Source organism: Lynx canadensis, chromosome D1 (genome assembly GCF_007474595.2).
Source record: "Lynx canadensis isolate LIC74 chromosome D1, mLynCan4.pri.v2, whole genome shotgun sequence".
In the NCBI taxonomy this organism is placed as follows: Eukaryota; Metazoa; Chordata; class Mammalia; order Carnivora; family Felidae; genus Lynx; species Lynx canadensis.
The window spans coordinates 74,768,335-74,788,703 of NC_044312.2; the positions used below are offsets into that span (position 1 = coordinate 74,768,335).

Below are 20,369 nucleotides of genomic sequence, written 5' to 3' on the forward strand. Positions count from 1 at the left end.
AAGTAGAAGAGAGTGGCCCAGAGACAACCCCCCCCCCATCCTTGTTTGGAGTCCAGTAGTTTCTTACAATTTTTTTTTAATGGGGAAGATTCTGCAGTAAAACCTAAGTATGAGACCTAGTGAGCTGGATGACCAATCGTTTCTAGCTTTGAGAAGCATTAATTCCCAAATACCAGGAACTCTAGACACTAAAGAAGCAAGGCCCTGATCCCTTCAAACCCCAGAACTCTTGAGGGCAGATCTACCTGGTGAAGAAGTGCTGGGGGGGGGGCGGTGAAGGGGGGAGGACGGAGAAGAATGAAGCCTATAAGATGCGTCCTCCCCTGCCCTGAGGGGAGGGGAGGGTGCAATGTCGCTGCAGAGGAGGGGAAGGCAAGCCAAGGCCCAGTCAAAAAGCGGCTGGTCACCCCCAATGCGGGTGGGTTTGGACTAAGCTCTGGGGGTGCGTGTCCTCTGTATCCCCATCCACTCCCGAGCCCATATCCTTGGTCCCTGCTCCATGCCAACCTCAGGAACAGGCAGGGGTGAGCTTAGTCAGTTTATTGTCCTATGACTTCACTGACAAGCACCAGGGAGCGAACTGGGCCGCCGTCACTGGGGACACACACAGGATAGGCCCAGAAACCACCTATAACAACATCCTCCCGATGCCTGGGCTGGGCCGGAGATCACATAAGGTGCTTGGACTTCTTCTGCAGACTCTCGGTGACTGACGCTAGAATTGACTTGTCATCCTTGTCTGAAAGAGCAAAGCAAGTATTTGTCAGTGTTGCTAGGGGGAAGGGAAACTCCAAATTGCTGGACTTGCAGTTAAGGCCCCCGTCTCCCAAGGTCAGCTGAGCGTGTGGGGCCAAGAGCTGCCAGTTATTTGGAACTCAATATTTGCCAGGCATTGTGCCAGTCACTTCTGTGCACTATCTCATTTAAGCCTCAAGACAGCCCCCAAGAAGTAGATGAGAAAACAGGCTCAGAGTGGTTTGCCAAGGTCACGTGGCTGGACGGTGGTGGAGCCAGGGCCGTGGGCCCATGTGCTTACAACCAGAATTAAGCTGTCAGGGATTTCTCTAGCTGTGGAATGAAAGCTGGATGTCTCCCACAGTGCCTTCCCTGGCCCAGTTCTGTCACACAGTTCAGCAGCCGCCCTGGAGGCATCATCTCAGGGCCAGATACCTAGCTGAGTACTTGAGAGACAGAGCGACAGGACGTGGTCTTTCCCGGAGGAATGGGACTCACAGCAGGACACCAGAGGACCGCCGCAGAGAGTTCAGGGAGCGGCAGAGGATGAGGCTGGAAAAGTAGACGTGGGGGACAGGGGAGACAGTGTGGGGAGCCTTGCTGCTTGGGGTTTCCTCCAGAAGATCATGGGAGAGTTAGGGAGTTTAAGTAAAAGGGAGCAGGGCAGGTCAGCTCTGCATTGGGAGAGGTCCTGCTACTAGCTGTGTGGTTGTGAAAAGAGTGTGTAGGAAGAGAAAACACTTCCCCTGCACGTACACACGTTGGGTAGAGGTGTGGCACACCTGTGCAGAGGAAGGGTCTCCACTAGGTTCCGTTCCGTCCTCCCATTGGTGCTTCCCACCTGTCCTTATCCTAGACCAGGAGCTTTCAATCTTGGTCGCACATCAGAATCACTTGTAAAATCTCGTAAACATAAAAATTCCTTCCAGAACCCGGCCACGGAGATTGTGCCTGGCCAGTCTGGGTTAGATCCGATCACCAGTATCTTTTTCAAAGGCAAGTCTAGGCCCACTAAGGGTTGCAAACTACAGTCTACCGAGGGATTGCAAACTCCCAAGCCTGGAGGCTCCAGACATGTAACAAATGACATCGAGAGGATGGGGGAGAGGCACCGAGTACGGCCCGTTGGTGAAATGTTTACACCACCTGTTGGCAGAGTAAATGAAAAAATGCACCCCGAGACGGCCATCCTGCGCCTCTGGCCCAGATGGGACGCAGGGCCGCCTCCCCGCCCCCAGGCGGGCTCTGCGGGTGCCCTCACCGTAGACCGTGAGCGCGCAGCTGCTGCGGTCCTTGCCCAGCTCGTTCTCCACCAGCACGCTGTACTCCCCGCTGTCCTTGAGCGTGCAGGTGGGGATGACGATCGTGCACACCCCGCTGGTGGAGTTGTACCAGAACTTGGAGTTGGCCGTGATGTTGACGTCGCCCTTGTAGAGGGTCACCGTGGGCCGCGGGTTCCCAAGGAAGGCGCACGTCATGGTGCAGTCCTGGCCGCGCAGCACCGTGTGCGGCTTGAGCGGGATCAGGAAGCGCGGTGCGTGGCGCCAGTCCTTCTGCTCATACGGCTTCAGCTTGGCGCTCAGGTCCTCGACTGCGCGGGCGGGACGCGGTGGGCTGTGAGCGCGCCTGGGACCCCGGCCGATGCCCGCCCGCTGAGAGCTCGAAGGCTCCCAGGAGCCCCCCAGGCCTGGGCTACATTCCCACGCCCTCTCAACCCTGGGGCCCTGACCTTACGCCGGCACCCGAGGTTCCATTCGGCCACCCTCCCACTCCCTTGTCATTCCAGGGCTCCACTATCAAAACCCAGTGCGTGGGATTTCACGCTTTTCCAGACCCAGGGGTCCTAACTTCTTTCCAGCTGCCAACTTCCTGACCGAGCTGTTAACTTCCATCCGAGCTTTTCCAGCATCAGGTCAGCCTCCGTGGTCTCTGCTAGTCTCCATTTAGCTCTTCATTTCCAGTTTCCTGACGCAATCTCCACCCCTAGCCCCTTCCCTCCAGGGTTCCTGGACATCATCCCCAGCCCTCATCCCCGTGACCCATTGGCTCAGGGGACCACGTCTCAGCTCTAAACAGCCGGCCTGCCCCTGTCATCCCCGTCCCCAAGGGCGCCCCCACCTCCACTGTCATCCCCACCCCCAAGGGTGCCCCCCACCTCCACCCCCTCAGAGTAAGTACAAGGTAGTTCCTCCTCTAGGCTTCTGGATCACTACTTCTCTTCCCAGCATCCCTGACGTTAGCCTTTTCCGCCTCAGTGGTTCTCAGATTTTACCTCAAACCCCGGGTACCCCTGGCAATCCCTATGTCATCCCTGCCATCAGGGATATAACCCAAACCCCGGAGCTTCCTGACTCACTCTTGTCCTTGACGATGAGCCAGGTATCCTTGGAGTCGAGTGGGTCACTGTCACCGATTTCGTTCCGGGCCACTACTCGGAAGTAGTACTTCCTGCCAGGGAGTAACCCGGTCACCGTGTACTTGTTGCTGAAGACGCGCTCCGCTGCTGTGAACCAGGTGGGGCTGCTGGCATCCCGCTTCATGATGACGTAGTGGGCCTCACTATCCTCCTGCACGTCAGGGCTGTGGTTCCAGGTCAGAGTCACCGTGTTGGGGACCTCCTCAAACAGCTGTAGGTTTGTGGGCGGCCGCGGAAAATCTGGAACAACCACAAGGTCCAACAGCCACCCTTGGGGGCCTGAAGAATTATGCCCCACCATAGCCACCTGCCAAGCCCCATGGAAGATGAGACGGGGAATGTCCCTTCTTTGAGTCTCAGGCCGCTGGTATTTTGGAGTCAGAAAGAACTATTTCTGAGGCGTAGCTCTGCCATTTACCAGCCCTGTGAACTTGGGCAAGTGACTTATCTTTTTTTGAGACCGGTTTCCTCGTTTGCAGAATAGGGCTCACAATAACTATCACAGAAATGCTGAGTAAAGTGCTTGGCACATAGTAACTATTCAATAAAAGTTTATCCCTTCATCCCTTGGGAGTTTAAGGCTTTATTATAAAGCTTCTAGCCCTCACTACTATGAGGCCACTGCAATTATTAATGGACTCATTTCCATCTATCGCTCCTGATTCCCACTCATTTTCTGCTCTCTCTCTCTGCCATCCATCCTCTGCATATGCCTCAAAGCTCATCAGATATGCGTGTGGAAACTGAAACAAGGATTTGGTCCTAGTTCAATGCCTCTAGGGCTTCACGGCATTGAGAAAAAGCGGAAAGAAACCTTCCCATTAAGGCAAAGGCCAATAAAGTCCTGTTTTGTGGTGCCAGACAAGACTTCACTACCTTAAGGCCTGGCTTGACAGTGATAGCAACTCCCCCAACTCGAGCAGCAGTGGGGAGTTATATTTTGGAGTGTGTGCAAGGATACCTCCCCAAGGCCTCTGCCTACTGTCATACCTGCCACACGCACGTGGATGTCATAGGATGCCTCTCCAAACTCATTCTGGAGCAAGATGCGGTACACCCCTGAATCAGAGCGCTTGGTGCTGTTGATGAGGAACTGAGAATGGTTTTTGCCCTTGGTGATGGTTTCCCTGCCCTTGGTGGGGATGCCGTCTTTCTGCCAGATCACGTTAGGTGGTGGTGAGCCCTGTGGGGTGACAGGAGATGGCACTGGGGTCACCCAGGTGATATTTGGGGCTCCCACTGTTGAGAAGTCTCCTGCCAGGCTCTAGTGCCAGGGTTCTGGCGAGGGGCCGAGACAGAGACTTTGATAGCTACAGCAGCCATCTCGGTGGGCATCTGGGGGCCAGGATCTGGAACAACTCACAGAGAAGGCAGCATGGATGCAGAGGGCTGTCCCAGCACGAACCACCATGTGACTCTTCAGTCGGGCACTGAGGTCAAACTTGGGGGCAGCTGAGAGGGAAGAGACCAAGGTGGGGCCATGGACCTCTCTCTCTCTGGAAGACTCAGCTTTAAACCTCCCCATCCAGAGCCTTTCCCAACCTCTCCTCTATGCTCTTGTTAGAGCCCATACAGACCGTTAGCAGCCCCAACACTGTGAAGCATTTATTTGTCCCTCGTCTGTCTTCCCCTATTAGTATGTAAGACTCTAGGGCAGGTCCTGTGTCTTAGTTGTTTCTGTATTTCCAACACCCCTCTTGGCACACAGTAGATACTATTTAGCATACAATGAGTGGGGTGTTTTTGGTGGGGGCGGGTCACGCCTGGCTCTGTCCAGGCACAAGTATGGACGACTTCTTGCCCATAGCATCACCCAGTTTTCCCCTGTGGGATGAGGTCCTAGGGAGGAAGGTATGGAGCTGGGATGTTGAGGCCTAAACCCCAGCTCTCTCTGCGTCCTCACCTGGTGGTGGCATGGCACGAACCCCCTCATCCAGTTCCACAGGCTCCCCAACCCCAGCCTCATTCACAGCCCGGATTCGGAAGAAGTATTTCTGCCTCTCGGTGAGGCCTCCCACCGTGTAGCAGGTGCCTGAGATGGGGATCTTTGTGCACTTGGACCACTCCTTAGTGTCTTCGGCCCGCATCTCAAGGATGTAGCCAGAAGGTGGGTCTCCCTCTGCAGGCTCCCGCCAGGCCAGGGAGATACTGGAGTTGGAGGAATCAGACACGTGCAGACCCTGCACCAGGCCTGGGGGCTCTGGGTGGCAGAGACATCCAGTCAGCCTCCCAACTCATCCGTACTCATCCCTGTGCCCATTCCCACACCCGGTACCCCTAAAACCTAGCTGTCAGCACTTCTTCCTCTGACACCCAGTTCACACCTTCAAGGCCAACCTTGCGCACTCAACAACCTCCAAGTTCAATTCTCTCGCTGGCTCAACACTTTCACCCTTGAAGTCACTACCTTCCAAATTCAACATACCCTACAGCCTCAATTTCCTTCTATTCTATTTTTTAAGGTTATTTATTTTGAGAGAGACAGAGACAGCGAGAGCAGGGGGGAGGCAGAGAGAGAGAATCCCAAACAGGCCCCGCGCTGTCAGCCGTGGGACCCCACGCGGGGCTCGAACTCATGAACCGCAAGATCATGACCCGAGCCCAAACCGAGAGTCAGTCACTCAACTGACGGAGCCACCCAGGCGCCCCATCAGTTTCCTTGTGTTCTAAACTCCACCCTAATTTAGCCCAACCATCTCCACCGCCTCCGTTCGTGTGCGGTACCCCCATCTCATCTCCCAAACTCAGCCCCCTCCCGACCATCCACACTATACTATCCCCCTACCCAATCCTCAGACCTGCCTCTACCACCTCGCCTAACCAGAAATGCTCAAAGTTTGATAACTTTTTTCCCACCCTGCCCAATCTTTATTTGTTGGTTTTCTCTTATGTGTGAATCCTGTCCTTCTATTAGGCTGGCAGCTCCCACAGAGTGGAGACTGTGTGGAGGGGTCATCCTGTTAGGCTTTCCCAGAGAAGAAGTCGGCTGTCTACCTTGCATCAGATAATTCTACTACGTGCTGGGGTTTGGCACCCCATACTCACTGACAGGGTCCTTGGCTACCACTGAGTTGGATGCCATACTGGGCTGTCCAGGGCCTGCCTTATTCACAGCTATAACTCGGAATTCATATTCTGTGTCTTCCAGGAGACCATCCACAGTGCACTTGGTACCTGAAATAGGAGTTTGAGGGGTCCTGAGGCCAGGGGGTCCATGAGATGGGAGACCATAGGGTGAGAGGGCATGGATTAGGGGGTGGCGGGATGCTATGAAAATCCTCAAAGGAGTTGGGGAACAGAGTATGTTCAGGGCAGCAGAAGTACACAGGTCCACCCAGCAAAGCCTCTCTTGGTCCTCCTGAGCCTCTCTCCCTAGGACCTCACCTTGGATGGGCTCCTTGTTGACCGGCACCCAGAGGCTACTGCCTTTCTTCCTCCGCTCCACAATGTAGCCGAGCACTGGGGCTCCCCCATCCTGGGTAGGGGCATTCCATGTGATGGTCATGCTGTCTTTGGTCACATCAGTCACTTGAGGCTGGGAGGCAAGACCAGGGGGCTCTGTGGGAGACAGAGGGCAGAGGTTAGGAGGGGGAGCATGTAGACATTTCCCACCCCATGTTGATCTCTGGCTCCCTCCTTAAAAAAACAAAACAAAACAAAACACCTTAAACCAATGATTCTTAACTAATGTCTGGGTTTTACCTCCAGAGAGTTTAATGTAATTGGCCTGGGGGGTGGAAGCCAGGCATGAGCATGTTTTTAAAGACATCAGGTGATTCTGTGGAGCCCAGATTGAGAATCGCCCACTTGGTTCTTTCGACCCTTGTCATCCCCAAAGCCACAGTTCCTAATGTACTGTCTTGACACATGGACACATGGAGACTAGTTGGGAGGGGTGTCGCCAGAGGTTAATTCGCTTTCATAATTCAAATACCCATGTTGTCAAGGGGCTTCTTTGGGGGAAAAGTTAGAACAGATTCAAGGTTATCTCTAAAGTAACACTACTCTCACTTGAATTTGGGGTGATTTCTGGAATGGAGAAACAAGTGGAGTCATTTCCCTGCAATTGAATGCAGTTCTGGACATACACACGGGGGATGTGTTGTGCATGTGATCTGACTGGGAAAAGTAGAGAATTCCTACCCAAGATAATGTTCTGCTCGTACTCCGGATTCCATCTGTCTCATCGGATAGCCACAGAGGTGACCCCACAGAATTCCCCACAGACTAGCATCCCTCACTGGCCGAAGGCCTCCATCCCGACCCCTGAGTTTCCCACTGAGCATAGGGCTATCTCACTGACCAATGGGATTTCCTGCAAACACTTCATCTGTTTCCAGAGGGTCGCTCACTCCTTCTGAATTAACCGCCAGGATACGAAATTGGTAGGCTTTTCCCTCTTCTACCTTGTTGGTGGCAAATTTCGTGAGTTTGCTGTCCACCTCGCCTATCTTAATCCAGGACTTCTTGCCGACCATCCTCCGTTCCACTATGAACTGGGTCACAGGCCGCCCACCGTTGTCTTTGGGGGCCTTCCACTTCATGTGCACACAATTACCCGAGAGTTCCAGAAATTCCACCCGGCCCTGGGGAGGTTTCGGACGGTCTGAGGACAGAAGATAGCATCACAACAGGGACCAGGAAGGCTTTATCCCACTTGCCAGAGGTCCACCAAACTGGGGCATAGACTTCCCTCGCCCTTCTCTGTGTTCGCTGTGCCTCCTTGTAAGACTTGCCCAAAGGGTTTGATCTTTGGCCACCTGAGACTCTCACTTGCCTAGGAATAGGTGGACTGGGGACCCGGGGAGCCCCTGTCTCAGCTTGTCCCCTTCCACACAAGATCTCCCCCTCCTCGCAGCTTCCAGAACTCCAGTGCTTTGTGACATTATAGTTTATCTTATGTTATAATTACACGTTGGCCAGTTTTCATCCCTTTTGGGTTGAGAAACAGCTGGAATACTTCCATCCCTGTATCCTCAGAGCTGAGAACACAGAAGAGGGGTTCAGTCATGCTGTTGAATTGAGTCAAAACCCAAACCTTCTCACTCCACAGCTTGATGGCATGGGCGTGTGTGTGTGTGTGTGTGTGTGTGTTGCATGTTGACCATGAGCTAAGGTCAGCTCCTCATCTCTTGTATTCCAACCCATCCCCAACCCCATTCCTAGCCCCTTCCATCTTTCCAGCTTCATTTTGTCCTCAACCCCATTCACCCACCCTCACTTCATGTCACTTCCAACCCCAAAACTCCCGCGCCAACCCCACTTCTATCCCTAAATGCCCCTCTTTCACTTCATTTCTACCTTATTTCCAACCATGTCCTCATCTCCAAGTCAGTAACACTGGAAGGTCTGCTATGTGCTGTGCGCCCTGCTATGTGCTTTAAATTCACTTGAAATAGATACTGAAAACAAAACTCCTGACACAACAACAACAAAAACCAAAACCAGCCCCAAATCACCCCATGGCAAATGAGAAATGGAGGCTTCAGTAGGTTCATCCGCTTGCCCAAGGCCACCTAGTGAGGAACTTAGAAAGCGGGCTTCTGGTGCAAAGCCAGCACTCGGATCCCATTCTCAACCCCCAACTCCAGCTCCCATCCCCAGCCTGCCTCCCGCCCTGAGCCCAGAGCAGCAGATGCCCTCAGCTCAGCCCAGTGGGGGGCCAGCCCTCACCCAGCACGCTGAGGTGCAGAGTGGCTGTGGCTGTGCCGTAGTCATTCTTGAGCTTCAGCAGAACGAGGCCACTGTCCTCACGCACGCAGTTGGAGATGGTGAGCAGCGCCTGGTCTTCCCCGCGCTCCATGGACACACGTTCCTCTTCTGTCACCTCCATGCCGTCCTTGTACCACGTCACTTTGGGCAGCGGCTTCGCCCGGAAGGGCACCTTGATGTTTGCCGTGTGACCCACCTTCACAGTCACGGGGTGCGCGGCCAGCGCCTCCAGCACCGACGGGTCGATGGTAGGTGGATCTGCGGGTGGGGGGGGGGCGGCGGTAGGGCAGGCTCGCCGGGTAGGAGTGGGGGGTGGGGCGATGAGGGGTGGAGGAGATCCCATGGGGGTGGGGGAGGAGCCCTGAGCACGTGGGCTGGCCCGGAGGGGTTGAGTCTTGCCTACAGCGGGCAGTGACCTTACCTGCAATGAATACGGAGGCCTCGCTCTCTGCGCCCTTGGCCCGGAAGGTGTACTTGCCCTCGTGCTCCGGGCCCATATTGGGGAAGATGAGCTTGTGCACTGCACCCTGCTTCACGATCTGTACGCCGGGCAAGTCCGTGATCTGGGGGGGCGAGGGGCAAGGGGCGGCCATGAGTGCGAATGTATGGCCAGTCCACCCCTTGCTCCTTGGCCCCCTTCTATAGCCCTTGCCTCGGACCTCCTTGCCATCCTTGAGCCACACGCCCTCCACCTTCTCGTCGTTCAGCACCACGCACAGTTCAGCTGGGCTCCCGGTGGCCGCATGCACGTCGGACATCCCGCTCTTCACCGTGGCCAGACGCTCTGGGGGAGAAAGGGAGCAGGTGCTGGGTGAAAGGAACTCACGTGAAAATGGCTGGTGGTGATGGCCATGGGAAGGGGCTGGGGTGCCATGTCTGTCAAAATAATTTATGATGAGCAGGAGATTTGGAAATGGTCAATGGGCGATAGGAGAATGGTCAGGGAGGGAACTGGAGCAAGTAGGTGGGAGGTTGGGGAAAAGTCCAATTAGCATTGGGAAATGGTTAATGGGGGCCTGCTCATCGGAAGATGGTCACTGGGGACTTGGGATGCTCAGTTGAAGAAGAAGAATAGATGGTGGGAGTGTAGATGGGTAGAGCAGTTGGGATGGTTAGTTGGGGTTATGCTAGACTGTGGGATGCCCAGGGTTTTTAGGAGTTGAGGGTGGTCAGGGTCAGTGGGGACCGATCAGGATTAGTGAGCAGGGGCTGGTCAAGGTCAAGGAGGATCGGATGATCAGGGCTGCTGGGGATGGTCAGAGTCTGGAAGTGAAGGATGGATAAAGTCAAGGGATTTTGGATAGGGTTCCAGAGATGGGGTATGACCAGGGTCTAGGAGGTAAAGATGTTCAGGGCCTGGGAGGTCAGAGAGGGTCAGAATTTGGTAGATGGGGGTGATTAGACTGGGAAGTAGAAACTGACCATGATTTGAGGAGGCTGGAGTCAATAGGGGGCTGATCAGTGTCCATGGCAGGGAACCGCCAGGACTGGGGGGATTGGTCAGTGGGAGCTGACAGGGTGAGCACATACCCTCCACGGTGACCACAGCAGTACTGTAGTATTCAGTGGGGTCTCCGTCCTGCATGGCCACCACGGTGTACTCGCCACTGTCACTGAGCTGTGCGTCCTCAATGACCAGCTCTGCTCGTTTGCCCTCATGGCTCATGCTGTACTTGGTGCTGCGCTCCAGCAGCCGCCCATCCTTCTTCCAGTACAGCGTCACATCCTTGGAGGTCAGCTCACACTCAAGGCATGCACGGCTCCTCTCTTTCACACGTACGTTCTTTAGGGTTCTCACAAACTTGATGGGGATGCCTGTGGACAGATAGACTGGGATCTGCATCCAACCCCCTACATCCCTTTCTGCAGCTACATGCTGCCCTACTCCTCTTTTTGGTCCCAGAAACACAGGGACTTGTGGCATTGAATGTGTTTGTGTGCAACACGTGACCCACAGAGGTAACCGGCAGAGAGAGTCCCAGCTCTGCCCCTTACTTGCTAGCTGACTGTATGCAATGCATTCACTCTCTGAGTCTCAGTTCCTTCATATGTAAAATGGGATAACAGTTTACCCCCTCACAGCACTGCAGTCAATATCTCTAGTGGCCCTTTGGAACTCCAGCCATAATTGCATTGTCTTTCTGGTGTCTGGGCCTTTATACACCTGCGGTTCCCTCTGCTGAGAATTTCCTGTCTTCATCCCCATTTGCTGAAATATGAACTCCTTTTGGTTCTTGGTAAAACTTGGCCATCACCTCATCACATCCTTTCTGACATCACTAAGTGGTGCTCCTTCTTTGGGTGCCCACAGCCTCTGTGTCTCCCACCATCACAGCCATGATGATTCCACGTTACAGGAGTCAAGTGCGGTTCCCACGTGTGACATGCCTCACGTGTAACTCTCCAAACGAATTCTAATGTAGGAATACAAGTGGTTAACAGTGATGTGCTATAACATATAAGGTTAGAGCCGGAAAGGCTAATAATTTCCTGACCCATGATCTCCCAGCTGGTAATAAGACCCCAGTCTTGACTCCCTGCTTAAGAACTTATGTTCCAAGTCCATTTGGTGCCTCCCCCACTACACTAGGAGTTAGTGGAGGAGAGAACCCTCTGTCTTTCTAGAACCCATCACAGGGCTTTGCAAGGAGAGATGGATGGATGGATGGGTGGATAGATGGATGACTGCCCGCATGGAGGTGGCTGTGGCATGAGGCCCACCCCTCAAGCTCTGGCCCAACCACTCACGGTCAATAGTGAGCTGGGCTTTCTGTACCAGGTCCCCCGCCTCAGCAGAGAACTCGCCGGCATCGCTGAGTCTGGCATCCTTAATCTTAAGTGTGTGGGTCAGACCATCCTCAGACACTGTGATTTCATACTTTTCATCCCTCTTCAGCTCCTTCCCATTGAACTTCCACACAAAGTTGGGCACTTTCTTGGAAAGGCGGATCTCAAAAACAGCTGTCTGGCGCTCTGTCACCTTCACTGGTGTCATCTCTCCCAAGAACTTCAGCGGCTCATCTGTGGAAGAGTAGGAGGGGCAGTCGTTGGGCTGCAGCCCTGGTCCCTCCTGAGGGGTGGGGTGATGGAGGGGACATGAAGACTCAGGGGTCACTGGCCTCCTGTAGCCCACAATTGGGAAAAGCATCCTTCCTTTCGGTCTGCTTGTGAATCCTGGAGTCCCCTCCCATGATGGTCATATGGTCTCCTCCCCAGTAACGTTAACACAGCAATTTTAAAAGGTACTTATGTAGTTTCAGATATGTGCCAGGCACTCTTCTAGCCAGTGTGCACATAGGATGCATCTAATTCCCATATAGATAGATTTTACTATGATTTCTCATTTTACATATGGGGAAACTGAGGCAAACAGAAGTGAAATAACTTGTCCCAAATCACAAGCTTCTAAGTGACAGAAGCTGGGATCTGAACCCCAGCAGTCTAACTCTGGAGACTGTGTACTTAACCATGATGCTACACTGCCCCATGGCACTTACTGTCTCATTCTCTCCCTTATGCCCCATGTTTCCCTCCTCCGTTAATGTCCATCCCCACGCAGTCCTCTCCTGCATGGCCCCGCCGTCCTCTCTCCCACATCCCTGGCAATTCCTCCCCTGATCTGACTGCATCCTCCTTGTTCCCCCTCATGCCCACATTCATACCCAGCACTGTGAGCTCTGCTCTCATCTTCTTGTCACCCACGGACAGGCTGTAGGTTCCTGCGTCGTTCATGTTCACATTGGTAATAACCAGCATGTACTTGGTGCCTATCTGCTTCACATCATACTTGCCTAGGGAGTACTGGATCCTCAGTGGCTCATTATCCTGTCTCATGAAATGGGTAGAAAAGCTGAGGGAGGAGTTTAGGAGGAGGCTTCCAGAGGTCCCCATTCCCCAAGGCCAGCCTGAGCTGGAGGGTACGACGTCTGCCTCTCTAAGATCCTCAGACACACCAGAGGCCCCCGAGATCTCTTTAGCCACATCATCTAGCTAAGCGGGACCCTGGGTCCCTGCCTCCCTTGAGACCTGAACTCTTAATGTTATCTTCAGGACTACCTAACTCATCCTTTTCAGATGGGTAGACTGAGGCATGGAGAAAGGAAAGTAAGTATCTCAAATCAAACAGCAAAGTGATGAAACAGCTAAGAATAGAGCCCAGCTCCCAGTCAGTTTCAATCATCCCAGGAGGCATCAGCCTCTTGCTGGAATAGAAGAAGGACCTGGTTGACGGATAATGAGAGTGTCTGTGAAGGGAGGAGGTGCAGAGAGGAAATGATATTGCCAGGGCAGGCCCTGCCTAGGTGTCCCCTCCCCACCTTCATCCATATCATCTTGACATTGGGGTCCTTCAGCTCCATGATGCAGTCAAAGACCACAGTGGTGTCAATCTTGGTCTCTATGTCTTCCAGGGGCTTCAGAATCCGGATGGTCTGTGAGATTGTGATAATAAAATGGCGGGTGTCAGGGACATCTGGGGCCTGCCCAGTCTGTTAACCCAATTCTGGAGGAGCTCCTTAAAGGTTTGGGGAGAAATGACTAGGCTGATTGGACAGCTGTGCCTCCCCCAACCTCCTGCCACTGCCTGCCTGCAAGATTTAGGGGCAGACAGATATGATGGACCATGAGAAAGGAACTCCATTCGTGGAATAGTCACCATGGACCATGAGAAAGGAACTCCATTCATGGAATAGTCACCATGGACCTGGGCCCATTACCTAAGTCCTCTAATTCCAGTGTAGATGCTCAATAATTGTGAGTCGGTTGAGTGAATGCATGATGACAACACAAAAACATATGAAAGAGGAAAGTAGAAATTTCATTTTGCAAATGAGAAACTGAGGGGCAGTTCACACAGTTAATAAGGCAGTAGAAGTGGGACTTGAACCCAGGTCTATCCTACTCCAAAGTCTATGCAAACACATTTGGGTGTAGTGGGGAGAGAAGTAGAGATCCTTTCTTGCTCTTGCCTTTGAGCATGTGTGGACAGGGTGGAGAGACCTTGCCACTGGGAGACACACAGGCACCAGCACTTTCGGAGAGACCCAGACCCCTGCCTGCAGACCCCTACCCCTCTATGGTCACTGACCTCCACCTCCACTTTCTTCATCTCTTTGAGCTTCTTGAGCAGCCCCCGGAAATCAGTGAAACCATACTCCATGCAGACCTTCTCGAAGTCCTTCTTGGGTACCTTGGACAAAATCTCCAGCATCTCTTTCTCACCTATCCCCTTCTTCTGCTTCTTCTTGGGAGCAGGGAGTCCCCTGGGAGGGGGTGGGTACCAAGCATGGGCTCAGCACCTCCCTCTGAAGACAGAGGGAGGCTCTCCTAACCTTGAGATTCCCTTCCCTAATTCATGGGTTCTTGGAGCCTGGGCCATTAACTCAGGGCCCCAAAGGCCTTTGAGAAGTTCTGGCCTGGAGGGTGGAGGGACAGTACCCTGGGGAGAGGAGCCTCCCAGCCTCACCTCTTCTTCAACATCTTTTTGAAATCCATTTTTTCATGACCTGAAGACAGAAAAGGGGACAGGGTCAGACAGAGGAGTCTGATCCCTACAAAGAAAGACCAGGAAGAGGGAGCTGGCTCACCTTCTGTCACCAGCAAGGACACAGTGTAGATGGCATCTGCATGGTCATTGCTTGCAATGCACTTGTAGTTGTCAGAGTCATCGGAGGTCAGTGGCTCCAGCTGGATCAGAGTCAAGCCATTAGTGGGGGAGTGAGGAGGACCCCAGGGAGACTTTCTGTGAGGAGGGAAAGGAGGGCGTTTTGGGGGGGAGGGGGAGTGGGGCTGAGTGTGGGTATATGTGTGGAGGACTGAGCAGCCTCTATGATGTGGAGGTTCCAGGGAGCCATCAGTGTGAGTGTGTGTGTTTGTAGCCTGATTCTTCACAGGATTCTCCCTCTTGGCTGTGAGCTAGACGACAGGGATTTCCTCTGAGTTGTAACTGTGTGCAGTTTCTGCCACTAGACTGAGTGTTCCTTCCTTTAACACATATTTACTCCTTTGTACAGGTGCCGGACTGAGCCTGAGGAAACCGGTGAATTAGGCTGAGGAAACCGGTGAATGTTGGTATCTGCAACATGGCACTCACAGCCCAGTGGGGTCTCGGAATGAATGACTTTGTGTAAGGGGTGGCCAGTAGGGGGACCTTGGGGCAGCCTGTGTGTACTATGTGGGGCTAAGGGTCCAGTAATGGGGCCACTGGGAGAAGGAACGTTCTGTATGGTGGGGAGAGGGGAGGCTTCACAATGGTATGTCCTCGCAGGACCAATTGGGACATGTTTCCCCATGACCCATCTCTCCTTTTCCTCAAGGGTCTGGAACCAGAAGTTGCAGAAGCTGGTTAGATCTAAGGATGATCAGCTCTTGGCCAGAGTCTTCTAGAAGTGTCCCCTGAAGAGCCCAGGAACCCTGACCTTCACCCCTTCCCTAGGATCAGTTCCTCCCTTGGTGCCTGGCCGCCCTGATTTAACCTGGCTCCACCCACTACGGCCACGCCCCCTTCTAGCCACGCCCATAGCCTTGGCCTCCCTTCCCTTTTGGCTCTCTCACCTTCTGGAAGAGATGGGTCTCCTGCCCCTCCTTGGCTTTGCCCTAGCTCTGCTTCGCCTCACCCCTAATTTTGGTCTCCTGCCCACTCTAGCAACACCCCAACTCCTGATTCGGCCTCTCTTATCCTGCCCCTCCTCTAGGGCAACGACAGCTTCTTTCCCCATGGCCCTTCTTGGTTCATTCAGTTGTGGCTCTCTCGTCCGTGATGGGGCCGGCGGCATGCCCTGGGGTCCCTGCCTCTGGCCTCGTCCGTAACTGGCTCTCTGGCTCGGGTCCTCGCACCTTCAGCACGTGCTCCTTGTTGATGCTGTCGTAGAACATCTTGGCCGACTCCTTGATGGGGATGCCGCTCTCTCTCTTCCAGGAGATGTTGGGTTTGGGGTTCCCCTGCACCCGGGCTCGAAACACAGCTTTATCCCCTGCAGTGGGCACGGGACACAAGTTCACCTCTTAGCCTCCAGGTCGGACCTTCGGACCCTGCCTCCTCCCAGGGGTCTCATGTCCACCCGGGCAGGGGAGCGCCCCTGGGCCTGGGGCCGCCAGTGTTTGCATTACTGGGGGACAGTGGGGTCGTGGTGCTGATTGGGGCACCGGGAGAAGAACAGAAAGCAGCCAGGGGTTTGGGGACACACGGGGAGCGACACACCCTCGGGCGCGGTGACCGGGTGAGGCTTCTCCACGAACTCGGGGACGCTCTCGCCTGCAGGGATGTCAGTACTCCGAGTCACCAAGCTGAAGAACTCTACAGTGCTCGAGGACTTCCTTGTCACGACTTCCTCTGTGGCGACAGGCGAGAGGTCAGAATGGGCCCGAGACTGGAGGATTGACCTTTTCTTGAGGGGACGGTGGAGCATTTTAGGGCCGCGCGGGGACTTTGGCCAGAAAAGGAGGACCTTTAGTCAGTCGGTCGTTGTGTTATGGCACGTTTCGGCCACCAGGGGGAGCGAACTCCTCTTCCAGGCCTCTGGTCAATCACGTTTATCCGGCCACGTTACCGGGTCCCAATTGTTTTCTTTTCTTTTTCTTTTTTTCCAACCTTTTTCTTTTTTAAAAAGGAGATTTATTTTGATGGGGGTTTCTTGGCCTCTTGGGCTTCTCTCCTGGAAATCCTAGTCCCCCAGCAGCCTTAAGAGGGGCCCGGTGGCTTAGTTGAATTCTGCTGTCTGCCTTCCCCTAGCCCTTCTGTGGTTTAGCATTCATTGCTATGGGAGGAGCAGTGATTCTTGAGCGAGGGACAGGAAACATTCCCAGCCCAGAGGGGCTATGGGTGGGAATCTCATCTGAGAGAGCATATTCAATGCAGTCATGTAATTTTATGTTTGGAAAATGAAAAGTTTTTTTAGCATAAACTACAGACCGTCTTGTTGGCTAGTGAGCTGACAGTTAACAATTTCTCTGATTCACAGAGCGCGTTCCTTTTGTCAGGAACCGTGCTAAACACAGTTCGGAGGTTATGTTATTTAATCCTCACAATACTCCAGCAAAGTAGGTGCTTTTATTATCCCCACTAGCCTGAAGGACTGAGATGAGAAAAACGTGTTCTGACGCACTTTTAAGTAGCCATCAGAAGGGTCAAACAAGCAGTGTGCAGGCTGCCCGTAACCTGCAGATGTTTAATCTCTACAATGGTCAAACAAAAAGTAGCCCTACATCTAAAAAATGAGAGATTTCACATAAAAATTCACATTTCTGGATTCTCAACATGGAGCTCATACCCCCCATATGGCAACAATCGGGGGCAGTGAATAGCGGCTGCCCCTTGAGGTGGGGGATGTCCTCTGCAGTTCACTTCGGTCTTTTTTTCTGCATTTATATTCCGTGCCTGGACCCTGCTGGCCAGTGGTTTTAAACTAGGCTACATGCTAGAATCTCTGGAGAGCTTGAAAAACAAACACACACACACACACACACACACACACACATACCCATACACCTGATTTAGCAGCTGGGTGAGACTTATGTATCGTTATTTTTTTTCATTCCCCTTCCTTGCTCCCCGCTACACTAAGCCAATCGAATATGCAGCCGGGGTTGAGAATCACTGCTATCATCACGTAAGTTTGCAACTTCTGGTCTTGAGCCCCAGCTGTTCCACTTGCCTGGCCTCACTGACCAGGAGGGGTTGGGATAGAGTGTTCATCTGGCCCTGACCTCTGTGCACGAGGACTTTGAGGGACTCTGTCCCTCCAGGACTTTGAGGGAGGGGGCGGTGACTGGGAGGGGATATTGGACACTTTGGCCTCTGGCCATCTTTTAATCTCTTTTCACTAGAGACATGACTGAAACAATCTGTTCTGCTCTGAGACCATTTCTCAGCTTTCCCTTGGATCTGTTTTCCCCCAAGTCCGGTCCCCAAGGGTTGAGAGCCTGGAAGCTTAGGTCACTTGTTTACGTCTTCATCCTCTCCACTGGCAGCTCCAAATCTCCTATTTCTGAAGTGGAGCAGGGTCAGCATTACTCACATCTAGATAAGGTAGCTACTTCCCTAGCTTCCTCCATGTCTGAAATTCTGCCATCAGAGATACATCCATTTGCTTCGGGCTCTGATCTCCTCAAGCAATTAAGTTCATCAATCACTCACACACATGCATGTGACTGACTTTCCTAAGCTGTTTTCCTGGAGATCGGACCTATGGGTAAGCATTCCACTGGCTGAAGCTTTATCAAAGTACAGATTAGAAGCACAGGTTAGGAGAGGGTTGTCCTTTGTATATTGGGCTCCTGAGGGGCCCAGAACTCATAACGGCTGAGCGCCCACCCCCGCCCCTCGCCCCGTCGCCGCCCAGAGGCTGGATGTGGAGAAAGAAAGGCTGCCCTTTCCCGATTTCCCCTCCCATCCACTCTACTTGCCTCCCACGATCCTGGTTGTCTGGGAGAAGGTCTGCACGTGGGTGGTGGAGCTGGAGAACTCCATGGACACGTGCTCCTGCAGCATCTGCTCGTGGTGAATGGTCGTCATGGTGACAGCAGGCGTGGGCACTCACCTGGGAGGACCAGGGAGAGGATGAGGCCATGAAGGAAGGGCCTAGGAGGGAGATCCAGAGTTGCTCTTCTGTGTGTGTGTGTGTGTGTGTGTGTGTGGCGGGGGGAAGACACGGGGCAGGTGAACACAAGGGGAGACGACTGTGCACAGGAGAGAATGAGGAGAAGTAGGGCAGCAAGCTTCTCTCCGGCCTGTCTTTTCTTCCCATTGTATCTCACCTTCCCAGACTGGTTACAAGGACCAGTGGGCCTGTCACCCACCAAGTAATCGCAAACCATTCCAAGTTCTCAGGGGGAGAGAATGTAGGGCTGAGATTTACCCAGGGGGAGCTGGGGATTCGTATTCATAGCTACATGGAACTAGGGAGGCAGTGTTAGCTGTCTCATCAGGAGGCAATGAAGTCAGACCTAAGAAGGAACTTCCTGACTAAGCCATACTGCAGTGGGCCTTGGAAGGAAGCTGGGGATTTTCCTCCTGTGCCCTGGGGACCCCTGGCATCAGTGGAATGCTAAGACGGATAGATGAGAGTGTGTGTCTGCAGCCCTGCTTTCACTTGTGACTCGATAAAGACAGAGGCTGAGGTTTTCTTTCATTTTTTTTTTCTTTAAAAAAAATCAGTAATTCGATCTCATCGTTAATAAGTGAAACAACATCCACATCCATATGAAGAGGCCCCCTCCTGAGGCCCCATCTCCCGGCCCTCCCCCAACACGAACCACCCGTGGTCACTCAGCTCCTTCTGGAGCTCCTTCATGCAGAGACACGTATGTTTTTGTCCTCGTCCCCTCTTTACACTTCAGGTACACACTATTCACTATTCCGCCCTTTCTCTTTCACGGAATCCATCTTGGAGATCTCTCCGTATCGGTTCATGAGGGCTTTCCTCGTTCTAACAACTACACAGTATTTCCAAGAATGGATGTTCCTACCATTTTTGTTTAACCAGCACGGCAGTTTTCCACCTACACTTTGTGTGTGAGGAAACTGATGTCTGCGAGAAATAACCTGTCCAAGGTCACTCAGCCTGGAATCCCGGCCTCCTGATTCCCAGTCCACTGCCCTTCTGAAAAGGGCCTTGTTCTGGGCAGGAAGGTTGAGGCTAAACTTTATCTCCCCCACCCCCCCGTATCTCTGCCTGGCCTATTTCCACCTCTGAGTTCTGAGACTGTCACCAGCTAGACCCCAAGAGCTGACCTTTACTGCTCACCTGCTTGGTTCCACTGACCTTTGTCCCACATTCTTCCTTAAACTCTTCTTTATTTTTAATATGAAATTTATTGTCAAATTGGTTTCCATACAACACCCAGTGTTCATCCCAACAGGTGCCCTCAATGCCCATCACCCACCCTCCTCAATGCCCATCCCCCACCCACCTTCCCCTCCCTCCCACCCCCCATCAACCCTCAGTTTATTCTGTTTTTAAGAGTCTCTTATGGTTTGCCTCCCTCCCTCTCTTTTTTTTTTCTCCCCCTCCCCCATGGTCTTCTGTTAAGTTTCTCAGGATCCACATAAGGGTGAAAACATATGGTATCTTTCTCTGTATGACTTATTTCCAGCTTATCTCTTAACTCAGGCAAAAGACCTGCGGGGCAAAATATCCTGTGATGGAAACTGAAACAACCCCAAGCAGTAACAACTGCCTGGACAGGAGCTCTGGTGGCCCAGACCACCCAGACCAGTTTAAGCTTAACACCTACCCTGACTCACACCTGTGCAGACGGACCCTGGCGTGGCCTACAGTTACCTTTACCTCCTCATGATACTAAAATCTCCACCCAACGAGCCTCAGCCTCATTTACGTAACATACAATGTACATATGGGCATGTTTCCTTAAGGAACAGGCGTTGACCTTCTGCTCGCCTGTGCATGCGACATGGCTCCCCATCTAAATGTTCATCCTAAATAAAAGAAACCTACTCACCCTCGTTCAGGGAGTCACGACTTTGGAAGATTTTCCCCACGATCTGATT

General features: G+C 53.0%; 1 protein-coding gene and 1 long non-coding RNA gene across 2 annotated transcripts; one reads left to right on the forward strand and one right to left on the reverse strand.

The window, feature by feature from the left end:
* Window positions 1-562: 562 nt before the first annotated feature.
* Window positions 563-18,387, reverse strand: IGSF22 (immunoglobulin superfamily member 22). Its single transcript, XM_030333007.2, has 22 exons — window positions 18,266-18,387; window positions 16,062-16,193; window positions 15,698-15,834; window positions 14,449-14,548; window positions 14,328-14,367; window positions 13,950-14,124; window positions 13,180-13,293; window positions 12,526-12,688; window positions 11,612-11,884; window positions 10,394-10,678; window positions 9,523-9,647; window positions 9,285-9,426; window positions 8,825-9,121; window positions 7,455-7,757; window positions 6,536-6,709; window positions 6,197-6,325; window positions 5,055-5,351; window positions 4,515-4,603; window positions 4,142-4,334; window positions 3,092-3,391; window positions 1,997-2,326; window positions 563-739 (listed from the first exon to the last, which is right to left on the reverse strand). Exons 1-22 carry the CDS (start codon window positions 18,372-18,374, stop codon window positions 669-671), a joined length of 3,978 nt encoding a protein of 1,325 aa, XP_030188867.1. The 5' UTR covers window positions 18,375-18,387; the 3' UTR covers window positions 563-668.
* Window positions 15,809-18,053, forward strand: LOC115525706. Its single transcript, XR_003972442.1, has 3 exons — window positions 15,809-15,876; window positions 16,122-16,212; window positions 17,425-18,053. It is a non-coding gene; the product is annotated as an uncharacterized LOC115525706 (long non-coding RNA).
* Window positions 18,388-20,369: the final 1,982 nt, after the last annotated feature.

Coding starts and splice junctions, on each gene's coding strand:
- IGSF22 (XM_030333007.2), bottom strand. CDS start 18,374: ATGACGACCATTCACCACGAGCAGATGCTGCAGGAGCACGTGTCCATG. Junction 14,125..14,327: donor AAAAAGATGTTGAAGAAGAG/GTGAGGCTGGGA, acceptor ACCCCCTCCCAG/GGGACTCCCTGCTCCCAAGA. Junction 6,326..6,535: donor CAACAAGGAGCCCATCCAAG/GTGAGGTCCTAG, acceptor CTCCTATTTCAG/GTACCAAGTGCACTGTGGAT.